Raw genomic sequence first — 14898 nt, 5'->3', positions numbered from 1 at the left:
CGCTATATACAAATATAAACTCATACACCTTTAGAAAGTTAAATAAACCTATTCACGACATACATCTAATAAGTTTAGGAAGAACTATCATAGAAGAGATTGCTTAATTTAGGTAAATCTAGTGTTTATAAGCTAGCCAGGTTAAATAGATCTTGAGCTCTGATCGTCTACCTCAGTTGAATTGATTCTAACTAGTCTTATCTCTATTTCCAAAGTTTGTGGTCGTATAATTAAACTCGGTGCTTAAACAAGTTAGGTTAACTTGAGCAAGAACTTGGATCATTAGTTTTAGAACTTGAGCTTTAGCTCATCCTTTCTTTATGCCTAAAGCTTGGGGTCAACTTCGATGCCAGTGGCGAAGCTTGGACTGAGGCGGGGGGGGCCGAGCTCAAAATGTATACAAAATTTCACAAACGAGGGGGGGCCAGACTCAAATTTTCGGCCAAAAAAAGGCTAAACTTACACTACGTATAAATTTTTTCGGCCTAAAACTTGTAAATTTACACTAATGCGCAAAAAAACAGGGGGGGCCGGGGTCACCCCTGGCCCCAATAAAGATTCGCCCCTGTTCGATGCTTCCTCATATGCCTTTGTGGCCTCGAGGACCACAACTTACGAGACAGTGGTATGTGTCATATGGATGCTAATTATTCTTGTGTTTTGGCTTGTCTTGTCTTGTCTTCGTGATATTATTCCAAGCATCGATTTTAGCGGTTTTACTACCACGGGACACCCCCCCCCCCCCCCAAACACACACACACACAAAACCCACCATGAATTGGCAAGTGCTCTTTTTAGGGGGGGGGGGGGAATGTTCACGGCCTAAAAACACACTTTGACATGACAAGTAGAGAAAAACCGTTTTTGAACGTATACTAGCACCACATGTTCAAGAGTTTCTTTTCGCTATCCCTATATATGTGTTAGGCCAACCTATGTACCTAGTGGAGTATCATATTATCCTTAAGTATCGTCTCAAAATTACTAATTTACTATATTCACGGTTGATGAAATATGTTCTGTTGTCGCAAGGCGTGTTTGGACTTGTATGGGGAGCACAAGGTGCATTGTAGAGAGCTCTATGTTCAGGTATCGTGGCGATCTGGTTAGGGATGTACTCTTTGACATATTAAGGCCTGCTGGGGTTTCTGTTAAGAAAGAAGCATCTGTGACTTTTTTGACTAACCTGTTGGATGGACGTTCAACTCTTCGCACGACTGACATTTTGGTCTTTGGATGAAGACATGGAGTAAGGGGAACACACGTGTGTGGATCTAACGGTGGTTTCTCCTTCAGTGGGCTTGGGGAGTGATGGTTCATGGTTTGGCATGCAGCCCTAAAAGTTATTTCATGCATTGTGACTAAACATTTGAAGACTTGTTTTTGCAATGTTTAACCTTCTATCTTGACGTAAACACTATTTATTAAAAAAAACGAAATAAATTATCTTTATGTATTTCATTTATTTAAATATATAACCATTTTACATACATTTTGCTACTGCCGACAGCTATATTAAACAGGCAGCTTTCAGGAAGTCCGTATTGTTTTCTTCGAACAACTGCAAACAGTAAAAAGAAAATAGTTGAGCACGTAAAATTTGTGTTTTTTCAAAACACTGCGGATTTGCCTGCGTACTTTAGTCGCCGTGTTTGAATTCTTACAAAATTCAATATATACTTCCCATTCCCATCCCTTCAAAATAAAATTTGCAACGTCATATAATAGCAATTATTTTGCACTTTCTACCGACTATAAATAAATAATTTCATTAAATATATATTTTTTATATATTGGGATTTCAATTTTAAGAACAGTGTTATTATTATACCTAATGTATTATTAGGAAAGACCCACCAGTTATAAGTAAAAACTAATTAATAATATAGATTATTCTAGAGAACGACCGAAGAGCGTCAGGGAACCGGAAAAACTTAGTATTGTTAGGAAAGACCCACGAAATAATTTCCCATATATGATATATGATGATATTATTTTATAATAAACTACAAGTCACAAATTTTAATCATGCATTTCTTTTAAAAAAATTTATTGGGTTTGGTTCAAATACATAGTCTTTAAATTAGGAAGCCGTAAAAAAAGTATCAAACATACTTCGTTTGAACTTAAACTAACGGCATTGGAATCGTGTTATCGAACTCTATGATATTAAATTTTAGGTTTTCACTTTTCGATTTCTAACTTGTAAATTTTAGAATTTTTTGTCAGATTATTTTATCTTTTTATTTATCATTGTGTATTTTGTTTTTTTCGTTACTGTGTCTTTTTTCTTCGACACTATGTTATATTACTCTGCATTGTGCTATATTTTACAATTCATCGTGTCATACATTTTCTGAAATTTGAAGATTGTGTAGGATAACTTAACCCAAATTTTATAATATATTCTTATTATAAATATTTTGACAAAGTATATAATTTTATACGAATGTAAGAAAAACAAATTGACCACAATAAAGGTTCTCCCTCTCTCTTTATATATATACAAAGAGCCACTAGCGTTTGTTGTGCATGTGTTTGTTTTGAATTTGTTCATCTCCTCTACTAATTAAAGGTAACCAACCCATTACCCATCACAACTTTGAATCTTTGTTCTTTGATTTAATCAATTCAGTATACCCACCTTTAGCCACTAGATCTATAATTCTTAAGAACATTTTGGATAGTTAATGTGTGCATATAATATATTGTTTATACAAGTTTGAACTTACATTTATTGTAGAATTTGACTTCAAATCACACCATATATCTTAAATTGTCATATTCGTGTTCTAACCAAACCTTTTTTTCAATTTTTATTTCAGATCATCAGTTCATAATATAATTGTTCATTAAATCGACACAGGGAATGCAGAGAGATGTGTTTCAAAGGTAAACCTTCTTCTAACCATGAATCCCAACCTCCCTTTAAGCCATCATCATTCCTCTTAGACGAAATCGGGCATATACATATACATATCACTCACCACAATCTTTGTGAAGATGGTTGATTAATATTATACACGTACATCATATATACACCTATAGCTTCACTAATGGATTTCAAAAGGGGTGTTTTAATGAAACGTTACGAGTTAGGTAAACTATTAGGTCAAGGTAATTTCGCAAAAGTTTACCACGGTAAAAACATCGAAACCGGGGTAAATGTAGCAATTAAAATCATAGACAAAAGTAAGGTTATGAAAGTGGGAATGATGAATCAAATCAAGAGGGAAATCGCGGTCATGAAGTTGATCAAACACCCGAATGTGGTCCGCCTTTATGAGGTTATGGCAAGCAAGACCAAAATATACTTTGTTCTAGAGTATGTGAAAGGGGGTGAGTTGTTTGACAAAGTAGCTAAAGGAAAACTAAAAGAGGATGCTGCAAGAAAGTATTTTCAACAATTGATATCCGCGATCAGTTATTGCCATAACCAAGGCGTGTACCATCAAGATTTGAAGCTCGAAAACTTGTTATTAGACGATGAAGGGAACTTAAAGGTGTCTGACTTTGGGTTAAGTGCTTTGATTGACACCAAACGACGAGACGGGTTGCTTCACACGAGTTGTGGCACGCCTGCTTATGTCGTGCCTGAAGTTATTAGACATAAAGGGTATGACGGGGCAAAAGCCGACGTTTGGTCGTGTGGGGTCGTTTTGTTTGTGCTTTTGGCGGGTTTTCTTCCGTTTCATGACTCGAATGTTATGGAAATGTATAGGAAGATTGCCCGCTCGGAATTCAAGTATCCGAATTGGTTTCCTAGTGAAGCAAGGAAGTTGGTGCCGAAGATGCTTGATCCGAACCCGAAAACAAGGATTTCGGTTTTGAAGATTATGGAAAATTCATGGTTTAAAAAGGGTTTGATCTTTCAACCATTAAAACCCGAAAAAATGGTTCAAACGGGATTTGATGTTGAAAAGGCTGGTTACTTGAATGCGTTTGATATCATATCTTTGTCACCCGGATTAGATTTGTCGGCTTTGTTTAAGGACAATGTTGAAGAGAAAACAGAAGTGAGGTTTATTTCCAAACATGTGGGAAAAGACATTGTTGAAAAAGTTGAAGAAATAGGCAGGAGTTTAAACCTTAAAGTAGTGAAAAAGGGTGAAATGTTTTTGAAATTGGAAGGATCAAAAGAGGGTAAAAATGGGATTTTAGCCGTTGATTTAGATGTATTTCAGATCACGCATAATGGATACCTTGTTGAGGCGAATCAAATGGGAGGCGATAGAGTCGAGTTTTATGAGATCATGAACAAGAATATAAGGCCAGCACTTACAAGCGAGTTGTAGCTGCTTTAGGTATAATTGTGGGTTGAAAAACATTTCAAAGTTATGAAGATTATGTATCATTGTAAGGTTACCGAACTATTAATGAAGTGGTGTTTTTTTTAATGTATGTAACTATGTAAGCTAGATATTTTTTGAAATTATAGGGTGGTGACATGCCAAAGTTTAATATTGAAAGGGGTATACTGGAAAATGTGTCCAGCATTATTGTTTTAAGAGTGTTCTTGAAATTGGGTGGGAGAATCGTCATGAAGTATTATTAAATTTGGAGTTAAGTGTCATTTTGGTCATGTGGTTTGTCTAATTACGCAACTTTAGTGCTTTTTTTGATTTTTTGCAATTGGCTACTTCAGTTTTCTAAAACTTGCAATTTTAGTACTTTTTTCTAACTCCGTCAAGTTTTATGCGTTAAGTCAGGGACATTTTGATAATTTAGTTATTTTTTTTCCATTTCTTTTAACATCCTTCCTTATATCGGTAGAACCCTAATTAATCCCCAACTCATAACATTAATCTTAACTCTAAAATCCTAACATCAAGCCCTTTCTTCTCCATCCATCCTCGTCGGAAAAACGCACTCAATCTCTGTCGCACCTACCTTCCACACCCACCCCTTCTGCTTGCCTTAAAAACACAACTCTTGTTCGCCGGAAAAAAACACAACTCCTGCTCGCCGGAAAAGCAAATCCAACCACTGTCGCACCCATCTTCGGCTCGCCGGAAAACATGCCTCTTGTTCACCGGAAAAACGCAACTCCTTCTCGCCGGAAAAATGCACATCCTGCTCGCCGGAAAAACGCACCCAACCACCGTCGCACCCAACTCTAGCCCGCCGTACCAACACTTGCATCCATCATCCTCACACTCACCCACCTCCATCATCGATGTTGCTCCATCTCCGTCAACTCCACCGGAAAAAAGCGAGTATCTTTTGGCCACCAGTAGCCACAAGCACCTTCAAATGGTCGATTTAAATACAAATTGAAACTGGGGGTGTAGGGTTCTAATTTGTTACTTCAAAAGACAAAAAAAATTGTGTTTTAGGTAAGGTTCTTTGTGTTTATTTAATTCCATCATTTTGTGTTTTCTTATACAAACAATTGTGTTTTAGGGAAGCGGATAGGGTGATAGGTAGGCTTTGAAGATATAAAGAATGGAATTTGTTTAAAGGGAAAAAGAAAATAAAGAAAATGCAGAAATTACCAAAATGCCCTTTACTTAACGGATAAAATTGACGGAGTTAGAAAAAAGTACTAAAATTGCAAGTTTTAGAAAACTAAAGTAGCCAATTGCAAAAAATTCAAAAAAAGTACTGAAGTTGCGTAATTGAACAAACCACAGGTACTAAAATTGCACTTAACTCTTGATTTTGATACTTGATGGTAAAGTGACAACAAAGAAATCTTTTTTAAGTTTTGTGTAGGATACAATAATAAAGAAAATAACTATTTTTGTATAGTTATATATGGGTGAGTTAATCATTACAAATATACATAAATAAATAACCATCCACTAATTCAATCTAACGAGGGCTTAGAACCCGCACGTTGTGTTAGGTATGTTAAAAAAAATTATAAACCGTAAACACTTGAAAATGGTTACTCAAAACATCAATGAAAAAAAGAAAATATACATCAAAACTGTTAAAATAGAAATAATAAGCACAACTTTCAAGATTCAAAAGAAGAATATTAAAAATAAAGAAGCAAAAATTTATAGTTTTTATAACCCTAGCGTTGCAACCTATTGATTTTCAATAGTAAAAAACAACCGAACATACAAAAGCTATGGAAATTTAAATAAGGGCAAGATCATCGTCATTACCTTTATGAAACATATCCAGACTCGAATCATTATCACACACACAATCAAATGTAATGTTAAACACTCATAACACTACTAGAGAACATGTCAATTTGCGACAGCAGTTTTTGCAGCAAAATTGTGGCAAATGGCTCATAGCCACAATTTTCCGACAAACCTATTTTGAGAGAAAAAAAGCCGTGGCAAATCCTGTTACTGGCAATCATGCGACAAATTTTGCCTCAAAATTACTACAAATTTTAATTGTCGCTAAAATTTCGACAAGTTTGCCACAAAAGTTTTATTTGCCTTTTCCTACAACTTAACAACAAGTTTGTCATGATTTATAAAAATTATCTTAAATTATTGATAATACTAACAAAAGTAATTAATCAGTAAAGATATTGAGTTAGCTAATTAAATTTTGATTGTGACAAAATTGTCACAAAACAATAACGGACTTTACCACAACCTTCCTACAAAATCTTAATAGAATTTGCTACAAACTTCCTACAAATTTAAAAAAAGCATTGCCACAAATCTGCCACAAAACTTTAAAAAAACTTGCTACAAAACTTGCTACAAAACCTTGATAAATTTTGCTACAAACTTTCCACAAAATTGGATAAATGCTGAGACAAAATTGCTATAAATGAAAATTATTTTTTAATGAATTTACAAACCCATATTTTGCAGTAGAATATTGCTGAAATATTTAAAAATTCTCAAAAAAGCCAGTTTACAATCTTGGAATACATGTTCTTTATGTTAGGTTCGTAGGCCTTGTTGGCCCAGTTTATTATATGAAGTCAAAAGAGGAGACGGGTGTGGGCGGTCGGGCCCAAGCCCGGCCCGGTTTAGATTTCTTGCATAATAATTTACTAACCCTAGTTCAGTCTCTATATAAACAACATTATGTACTTGTAATATTTGTCACTCAATAAAGATATACCTAGTTGCCACCCGTGGACGTAGGTCAGTTTAGACCGAACCACGTTAAATCCTCGTGTTCGTTTATTGCTTTCGTGTCATGTTCGGTTTCGTGTGTGCGTTTAATCCTAACAAGTGGTATCTAGAGCTTAGGTTCAGATCACGCGAAGAACACGTTGAACCAGCCGAGTCGCCGCCAAACCATCCAGCCGCCGCCACCCTACTGCGCTAGGGTTCCGCCGCCGCCTACGGTTTTCTGATCGCCGTTAGGGTTTCCGCCGTCGTTTCGCCGCTACTAAACCCAGCCCGCGCGATCTGCGTTTTTTTTTGTTGGTTCCGTTTGAAAGCTGTAAGCATCGTATTGTTCAATTCCAGGTTGTCTCTTTTGTTTCCGCTAGTGGCGTTTGAACAGAGAAGAAAAGAAGGGTTTGTATTATTATTTTTCTCATGAGATTCATGCCAGACTAGGAAAAGACAAGGAAAAACAATATTATTTTGTTGACAAGGGAGTTCAATGGCCACCAACTTTATCCAGATTGTTTAATTTTTTGAGAGGGTCTAGCTTGTTTATTTTGTTGGGCCCGAGATCCATTTAAGCAAGGGTCGAGATTCTATTTTGCAAAGTACGAGTCAAGAATAGTTGAATCAAGATCCTATTTTTCGTTGAAGAACAGTTTTAAGTCAGAAGAAGCGTTAAAGAAACGGAGAACCAGTGCCAACCGTGTTTGTCAGGTTTTATCGTTTCAGTTTAAAGTTTCAGTTTCTGATTTTCAGTTCGATATTCCGCTGCGTATAAATAGGTTGATTTTTTAACAGAGTTCAGTAGAACAATCGTTAAGTTCAGGCTCGTGTTGCTGTGTCTGTCTCTGTTTTATCCAGTTTTTCGTTTTAGTCATTGCCATGGCAGAAGACGGAAAGGTTTCGATACAGAAGTTTGACGGACAGAAGTTCGGTTGGTGGAAGATGCAGATTGAGGCACTACTTTGTCAGAAAGACTTGGATGTAGTGTTTGAGGATGAAAAACCAGAAAAGTTGTCAGAAGCAGATTGGAAGAAGTTAGACAAGAAAGCTAGGGCTTGTATTACATTGTCGTTGTCGGAAGATGTGGCGTTTAACGTCATGAAAGAAACCACAGCCCGTGGTATGATGGAGGCGCTATCCAACATGTATGAGAAGCCTTCGGCAGCGAATAAAGTCTATCTTATCCGAGAGCTAGTGACAACTCGAATGAAAGAGGGTGGGTCAGTTACAACTCATATCAATAATCTTAATTCGATCTTGTCCCGCTTAGTGTCAGTTGACATTAAGTTTGATGATGAAGTTCAAGGCCTCTTGTTATTATCCTCTTTGCCCGACAGTTGGTCGCAAACAGTGACTGCAGTTTGTAGTTCGTCTACAAATATTACTTTCGATGGGATTCGAGATCTGATTCTGGGAGAAGATTCAAGATGCAGAAGTTCAGGTGAATCATCAGGCAATATGCTAGTCACAGAAGGTAGAGGTATGGGAAAACAGCGAGGCAGTGGGAGCAGGAAGAGGAGTCAGTCTAAGACTCGTAAGGATATTGAATGTTGGGGTTGTAAAGAGAAAGGACACTTCAGGAATCAGTGTCCGAATGGTAAGAAAGAAGTGAACGTTACAGAAGACGACACAGATGACGGGGTCAGTAGTGATGAGGCTTTGGTTTGTAGTGTTGAGAGTAGCGTTGATGCTTGGGTGATGGATTCTGGTGCATCGTTTCATGCCACTCACTGTAGTGAAACGATGAAGAATCTCAAATTTGGGGATTTTGGAAAGGTTCGACTAGCGAATGATGATATTTTAGAGGTTACGGGTATGGGAGACGTTGATTTGATAACTTCAGCCGGTACTTCTTGGACTTTGAAAGACGTGAGGGTTATTCCAAGTTTGAAGAAACGTTTGATATCAGTTGGGCAGTTGGATGACCAGGGGCACGATGTTAAGTTCGGGAATGGGCAGTGGAAAGTAGTCAAAAGGAATCTCGTTGTTGCTCGTGGCAAGAAAATGGGTTCGTTGTATATGGTCGATATGTCATCGAAAGGAGTGGATCCAGTTTTGGTGAAAGACAAAATCCGGTTCACAGAATCTCGTGGGCAGAAGAAGGTTCGTTTTGCAAGTAACAAACCCAGAGCCAAAGTGAAGATTCAGGATGAACGAGCTAGGAAGGTTAAATCAGTTGGGGTACATCGTGACAATGGGAGCACAGGTCGTGTTTCAGTTACAGTTCCAGGTCGACAGTGGATTAAGAAAACCAGTATTCCAGCTGTAAAAGTCTCTCCAATGAATTACTTGCTGAATATGGAGAGTGTTTGTTCTCAGGTTATCTCAGGATCCGGTAGTTCGTTACAGTGGGAGCCGGTAGGGACAGAGAACGGGTCAGGGGCAGTTTCAGCCATGACTGACGTGTTGGAGCTCCGGGGAGCTTCAACGGACCTTCTGGTTAATTGATGAGAAGGCGGTGGCAACTAGAAGAAGTTTAATGTTCAGATTACAGAAGTACAATCAGGAGTGCAGACGAGAGTACTCAAGGCCTCCGAGTGGGAGATTGTTGGGTTCGTAGGCCTTGTTGGCCCGGTTTATTATATGAAGTCAAAAGAGGAGACGGGTGTGGGCGGTCGGGCCCAAGCCCGGCCCGGTTTAGATTTCTTGCATAATAATTTACTAACCCTAGTTCAGTCTCTATATAAACAACATTATGTACTTGTAATATTTGTCACTCAATAAAGATATACCTATTTGCCACCCGTGGACGTAGGTCAGTTTAGACCGAACCACGTTAAATCCTCGTGTTCGTTTATTGCTTTCGTGTCGTGTTCGGTTTCGTGTGTGCGTTTAATCCTGACATTTTAATACAATACTAATACATTACAAAACGAAAGTTTTCTACTTGTCAACAAATTACTTAAACCTTGCTTCCGTCCTTGGTTTTTACTTATCCGTTATTTTTTTAAACATTTCTTCCATTCTTTTTTGCCATTCCTCACGTTCGGCATGTTCTTTTTCCCGCTCCAGTTCGCATTCAACACGTTCTTTTTCACGCTCTCATTCACGTTCGGCCCGTTCTTCTTCCCTCTCATGTTCATGTTGTTCTAAGAGGGCTTGTATTGCTTTTCGGGACTCTAACACATTATCAAGTTTCGCTTGAACCTTTTGAAGCTAAAATTTGCCAAAAGATGTATAATTAACACATATTAACCAAATGTTTGTTGATAACAGTTGATAACACGAATACACAACAAAATAGAATCTCATGATTAAAGCTTCAAAAAATGTTACTTTTGTTAACATTGTAACACATATACAAAACACAACGATCTCTTACGATTAACTTTAAATAATGTTAAGAGTCATATTTGTGGATATTAATCCACATACTAACTACGAGTTAATCTAAATCATTCTGATGTCTAAAAAATAATATAAAAATCGGCTAACAATGTATAATCCTAACCTAACATTTTACATACCCAATCCGATGTTACCAGCACAAAAAAAACAAAATTGACTAACAATAAAGTCTATTTTTTTATCATTTATTAACATATTTTCAAGATATAAACTATTCAATATATATATATATATATATATATATATATATATATATATATATATATATATATATATATATAAATCAGTCCAACTAGCCCGACAACAACGCCAAAACAATACTAAATTAATATTTATAACAATAATAATAACAATACCTCTTGTGATTGCTGAGCATCACCATATGACCCGCAAGTTGTAGAGAATGGTGTCCCTGTCACCACAAAAAGTGGATCAGTAGATCCTACTCTGAACAAAGGGCGACCCTAGCACTCGGGATGCAAACTCTCCCACACGTCAAGATCATCACAATCTATGTTCCCGTACAACTTTTGAAGTTGTTGCATGCACGAGACCTACAAGGTATCAAAATATAATGTTTGATATTGTACTAAAAGTTGATAGAATTACAAACAAATAATAAAAGATAACTCACATATGAACGTTTAGCACGCGGGGTAACAAATTTTAACTTGTCCAAGTCTTTTTCTGTGATCTCCCCATCCCGCAATCTCTTTTTGCACTCTTTGGTGGCATGGGTCGCAATAAACAATGACCTATATCTAACCTTATCACCTTTTTTTCCCTACAAAGAAAATGAGTAATGTATTCGATAAGTGTTAAATGTAAAAATAGTTAACAAAACTTATGGTTATGATCAGTTTACCATGCGAAGACGGTGCTCATCAATTCCTATTGACCCGCCTGTATGACGACATAAGTCATTCTTGCGGTTGGCTCTCCCGGCTTCAGACTTTTTTTTCCATTGTTCAGTATTCCATTGCTGTACGTAATAGTAAAAATATATGTAATATATATATAAGGAAATAAAATTTAAGGAAACACAATAATTTATCAACTCGTTTACATCGCACATGCGTTGCCATTTCCCAAGTGGCATTGAGTCATCAGGTGAATATTTGCACATTATATCAAAATTATCTTTATCATCTGGAAATTCATGCCCATCATCCCTAGCGTTTTGCTTGGATTTTTTTCTCAAAATTTTCATATTGTCCCGGAATCGACGCTTAAGCACGTTGATAAATCTATCATATATATTTTGCTCAGTTCGTGGATCCCATCGGTATTTCGTCTAGAAAAAGGTAAAAATGCAATAATTAAAACAAATAATCATAACTAAGGTAAGCATCGGCTTGTTTGGTTTGTTTATTGGCAAAACCCGAAACCATAATGTAACACTTCAATTAAACAATAAAAATTAACCAATTTGTTTTGGATATAGAAAACCCATAACCGCCCAGTTTGGGTTAATCAATTATAAACAGTTAATTCAGGGTTTGGTTCGGTCAGTTGACCATTAAACTAAAAACTTTTGTACTGTCCCAACTCATTTAACTAGAAATAAAAACCATGATATATGAACTTTTTAGATCTTGCAAAAACTGAATATAAGCAATTAATATTGTGTGTAGCCATCAAGTTGGAGCTTTTTTGTAACATGTATTTAAAATACACACAACTGGATTTAGAACATACACAAGTTATAATTGATAAATTACCTTAAAGCGTTTAAACATGCTCTTCTGTTTCACAACTGGGACCTTTTTAAATGTGATCCAATCTCCATCAAGACATTGATCTAAAATGCCTTTTCTACTTCTGTTAATTCTTTTTCCAAACCTACAATGATGAAATAAGCATATGAGTATATTTGTTACATGAATAAGCAACATAACTTAAAAATGTACATAAACATACGCTTTTCCTTGACGTATTATCAATTCCCTTCCGTCAGCATCACCACCGCCACCACCATCGTCACCACTACCGTCACCATGGTCGCCACCTCCTTCACCACCACTCCCACCATCGTCACCATCGCTACCAAAATCATCTTCATCACTATCGCCCATGTCATCGAAATCCCCATCTAAATCATCATCATCATCATCATTAGGTATATCCTTTGGTGCATCATGTAATGACGTAGTGGTATTTAACAACTCATTTGAGTCATCCATCGAATCACTGCTATCCAAAAGGTTATAACTTCCAGCTCCGCCTCTAGTACACAATGTAACTACGCGACCTTTTCCTTTTGGAGGTCGTATCTTCACATACGACCCATGTCTCCAGACAGTGGTTTTATTAGCATCTTTTGGATCAATACCTACGTTAAGACCGCTATCAACACCACGACCACTACCAACACCAGCACCTACACTAGGACCGTTACCAACACCATGACTTTTACTAACACTAGAGCCTCTGCCAAGACCACTACCAGCATGACCCACTTGCTTTGTCTTCCCACCTCGAAGACCACTACCAACATGACTAGCTTGCTTTGTCTTCCCACCCAGAAGACCACTACCAACGCCATGACCACCACTAGGGTTATCTTTACCACCCTTCATAACATATACAACCTGCATTAATCAAGCCTAAATGATCAGATAGATAATATAACAATGGAAAACCATGTGATTAAAATTAACTTACCACATATATATCATATGATATAGTTAACAAACAAACAAAACCAATTGTAGCATGTACGTATTAATGAATCTGATTGCAAAATTGATATAGTTAACTATACGAGCTTATGATGGGTTCGCGGTTTCTTTCCAGGAATTAAAACCGGTTTTACGGGAATGGGTTCGCAGGTTCTTGGGCTTTATGGGAAATGCAGCAACTTTATATTATTTAGTTGGAAATTAATAAAAAAATGCAGAACCAGAACCGGACACTATTTCTAATTCCGTTTAGTTTTGCGGGTCGAACACGAAACCTGCACACCCCTAAATGTTTTCACAGATTAATATGCATCAACTTATCAATTAGGGTGCTATAATTCTAACATATACACATTAATAAAATAGGGCAAAACAAAAAAAAAACTTACAGAAGGGCTACCACCAAACTTCTCCGGCAGCTGCTATCACCAAACGATGTTATTTTTATTCAATTGAAGATTCTAACAAGGGCTGCAAACTTCGATTGAGGAGTAATTAAAATGATTGGGTTGTTCGATTAGTTGTTCAGTTAGGGTTGTAATCGGCGGTAGTGGGAGAGGAGAGGATGAGAGTAGAATAGAAACGGCGGTGGTGGGAGCCCATTAGGATTTTGGCGCCTGGTAGAGAGGATATGAACGAGAGGGAAAAGTGTCTTAGTCAATTGTGTTTGTTTAAACATATGGGGTAGAAATTATAAAACGATTATTTTAAGATTTCAAAATATATGTCATGCCTTTTAAAGTGTCCATGACATCATAAAGTTTATATATTTGTACCTTGTATTCGATTAGAGTTATGTGTATTTTAAAAAAAGAGAACTAATAGAAGTCAGAAATAGGTTTTTGAGCTAACAAAAACACAGAAACAAGAACGAAAAAAAATAACTAAATGACTCGAACCCATGACCTTATACTCCCCTCGTCCCAATTTAAATGTCCTAGTTTGACTTTTCAAGTCTTTTTTTTGCAACTTTGACCATAAATATTTTTGTTCGTGTTATATAATACTTGATGAAAATTATTCAATGTGAAATACATTTAAAACCTAATCCATTTATATATTTTACAACAAGTATTACGTAACACAAACAAAAATATTGTCGGTCAAAGTTAAACAATAAAGACCGAAAATGTCAAACTACGACATTTAAATTAGGATGGAGGGAGTATTAAGCAAGGTCGTCTCTATAAACAACGACATAATTAATTAACTATACTTGCCTTTGAATTAACGAATGAGTATGAGAAATAGGCTAGTCTCTGAATTATTTCACAAATATCCACAATAGTATATGTTTGATTTTATATAATAATAAATAATTATTACAATTACCCATACATACATCATACATACATACGTACATACATACATACATGCATACATACAAACACATGTACAATAGTCTACTCACCTCAATAGATGTGGTTTACTACTGATTATTCAGGTGAAGGCATCATGTAGACTTGATATTCTCCACATACCATCACCACCCACCATTATCACTCATCACCCACCACTGTCACTACCACCCAGCGCATACCATCACCACCCACCATTATTACATGCCGCCCATCACCGTCACCACCACCACCCAACGCACACCGTCACCACCACCACCCGCTGCCCACCACCAATAACCACCACTATCATTGTCGTCGCCCACCACCGCCGCAACAGCCACTCACCAGCACCACCACTTATCCACACACTTACACCGACCATTGTTCCTCGCTATCACCATCGTTACCCACCACCATTACCTTCTGCCACCCACCACCGTTGTCGCCTCTCACCACAACCACTGTTGCCGCCCATCACCACAA

General features: G+C 37.0%; 2 protein-coding genes across 2 annotated transcripts; one reads left to right on the top strand and one right to left on the bottom strand.

Moving 5' to 3' along the window:
• The first annotated feature begins 3017 nt into the window (after positions 1-3017).
• LOC143568443 (CBL-interacting protein kinase 2-like) lies at positions 3018-4315 on the top strand. Its single transcript, XM_077054600.1, has one exon. The coding sequence runs from the start codon at positions 3057-3059 to the stop codon at positions 4293-4295; it is 1239 nt and encodes a 412-aa protein (XP_076910715.1). The 5' UTR covers positions 3018-3056; the 3' UTR covers positions 4296-4315.
• A 5581-nt stretch (positions 4316-9896) lies between these two features.
• Positions 9897-13710, bottom strand: LOC143568442 (uncharacterized). Its single transcript, XM_077054599.1, has 8 exons — positions 13465-13710; positions 12315-12985; positions 12116-12236; positions 11461-11688; positions 11260-11376; positions 11029-11178; positions 10751-10948; positions 9897-10202 (listed from the first exon to the last, which is right to left on the bottom strand). The coding sequence occupies exons 2-7, from the start codon at positions 12971-12973 to the stop codon at positions 10859-10861; spliced, it is 1365 nt and encodes a 454-aa protein (XP_076910714.1). The 5' UTR covers positions 12974-12985; positions 13465-13710; the 3' UTR covers positions 9897-10202; positions 10751-10858.
• Between the last annotated feature and the right edge of the window lie 1188 nt (positions 13711-14898).

The sequence above is a fragment of the Bidens hawaiensis genome, unplaced genomic scaffold (genome assembly GCF_021521415.1).
Source record: "Bidens hawaiensis isolate Kalapana, Puna unplaced genomic scaffold, B.hawaiensis_p1.1 tig00023992_1, whole genome shotgun sequence".
NCBI classification, from domain to species: domain Eukaryota; kingdom Viridiplantae; phylum Streptophyta; class Magnoliopsida; order Asterales; family Asteraceae; genus Bidens; species Bidens hawaiensis.
Note: the sequence above shows the minus strand (reverse complement) of the source record. Positions and strands in the feature narration are given on the sequence as shown.

Coding starts and splice junctions, on each gene's coding strand:
- LOC143568442 (XM_077054599.1), bottom strand. CDS start 12,973: ATGAAGGGTGGTAAAGATAACCCTAGTGGTGGTCATGGCGTTGGTAGT. Junction 11,689..12,115: donor GCATGTTTAAACGCTTTAAG/GTAATTTATCAA, acceptor ACCTTTTTCTAG/ACGAAATACCGATGGGATCC. Junction 11,377..11,460: donor AATGGCAACGCATGTGCGAT/GTAAACGAGTTG, acceptor TATTACGTACAG/CAATGGAATACTGAACAATG.
- LOC143568443 (XM_077054600.1), top strand. CDS start 3,057: ATGGATTTCAAAAGGGGTGTTTTAATGAAACGTTACGAGTTAGGTAAA.